Source organism: Vombatus ursinus, unplaced genomic scaffold (assembly GCF_900497805.2).
Source record: "Vombatus ursinus unplaced genomic scaffold, bare-nosed wombat genome assembly UNPS02014833.1, whole genome shotgun sequence".
NCBI classification, from domain to species: Eukaryota; Metazoa; Chordata; class Mammalia; order Diprotodontia; family Vombatidae; genus Vombatus; species Vombatus ursinus.
Window position 1 is genome coordinate 10222963 of NW_020954611.1, and position 1536 is coordinate 10224498.

The window sequence follows — 1536 nt, forward strand, 5'->3', positions numbered from 1 at the left end:
AGTGAAATAGTTATCATCCTATACTATAACTTCCATATTATCCAATATGGTCAAGAATAAAGTGCTTGTTAATTCTTTACCCACCATTTTAAAAAAACTGAGGGTAAAGAAATATACAAAGATTTTTTTTAATATTTCAAGGAAAACGCAGTATAAAAATGAAAAGTTACAAAGGAACTGAGGAATAAAAATCAACCCTTTTTCACAGTGCTAACTCCTGGAGGTCTACATAATAGGATCTGATCTTATTTAAACAATTTCTTAGGTTTTTAATAATAGCCCCTATTTCTAGAGCACCTTGAGGTTTATAAAGCACTTTCTTCACAACAACCCTATGAGGTGGGTAGCCCTATTCTGCCAGTCAAGGATGCAGCCACGCTGGCCCACTCGCAGGTTCTGCAATACAACCTGCCTCCTCCGTGTCTGGGACGCTCTGCCCTTTCCCTTACACTTCTCGGTGACCCCCTGCTAACGCCTTCCCTTTCTCTCTGGTGTCCTTGTATGTCCCTACATGGTTACGGATTGTGCCCATGAGGAAGAGCCCCCGTATTGGTTGCCGTCTGGGTTTTCGTTTGAGGTCTCAGTATTTCCAGCGCGGGCCACATACAAACAGGCACAACTTCCATCCATGACGTCACTGCCTCCCGAGCGCGTACCGGCTTCTGTTTACACCACTCCGACACTCCCCCTCCCCCACCCCCGAGTCGGGAAGCTCCCCGAGGGCAGGTGGGATCTCGAGGGTCTCGCTACAGCTGAGAGCGCCAGCCTCTGTAGGGCTGTGTCAGGAAGGGGAGAGGGAGGTGATGGATGAGGGAGGGGCTTCAGTTGCCCTCCTCCCACCCCGACGGCCCGGGTCTAGCCTCAAATTCACGCTTCTGTAAGCCCTCGACTGTTTGGAACACAAAAGGTCAGGGCCGGGCCTCACAAGCGACCAGGCCCTGGATGGTCCACGCGGCCGCCCCCGCCTCTCCTCCCGCAGCTCGCGCCCAGATTCCCCCTGCTCACACACCCCCGGCCCCGCCCCCGACGCTGCAGCGACCACGCACCGCCTGCGAGAGCCGCTGCTGGCCCGGCTCCATGGTCAGCAGCCGCACAGCCTCACGGGAACCGCCCCTCCAGCCTCGCTCTCCTCCGGACTCCGGATCTCAGAGGCTTCTTCCGCCTGCCCCCTCCGCCGCTGGTGCCACCGGGGAAAAGCACCGGTCCCGGCTCCCGCGAAAGGCCGCTGCTGCCGCGTCCTGCCGCCTAAAGGGACCGGTCGGAAACCAGGGTGCCGGAAGAGACGGCCTCGAGCTTCCGCGAACGCTGGATCCTGCGAGGCGAACGTGCTCCAGCGTCGCGCAGCAGCTCGGGTGCCCAGCGGCCCACGGCCTGATGGGATGCTGGGGCTTAGAAAAGCCCGCTTTGGAACAAACTCTGACGAATATAAACAGACGTACACAAATATAGTCTCATCCTCCCCTCTTCCCCCTCCCTCTTTTCTCCCACTCTTCCTCCTTCCCTTCCCCCATTCTCTCTTCCCCTTTCCCTCCTCTC

The 1536-nt window shown here is 56.2% G+C and overlaps 1 protein-coding gene across 1 annotated transcript in view; it reads right to left on the reverse strand.

Moving 5' to 3' along the window:
• LOC114026232 (protein FRA10AC1) overlaps positions 1 to 1217 on the reverse strand; it is a 55331-nt gene extending 54114 nt beyond the window's left edge. Inside the window, exon 1 of the mRNA XM_027839897.1 lies at positions 1047 to 1217. Coding sequence (XP_027695698.1) covers positions 1047 to 1079 — 33 coding nt within the window. The 5' untranslated portion in view covers positions 1080 to 1217. The remainder of the gene's footprint in view (positions 1 to 1046) is intronic.
• Positions 1218 to 1536: the final 319 nt, after the last annotated feature.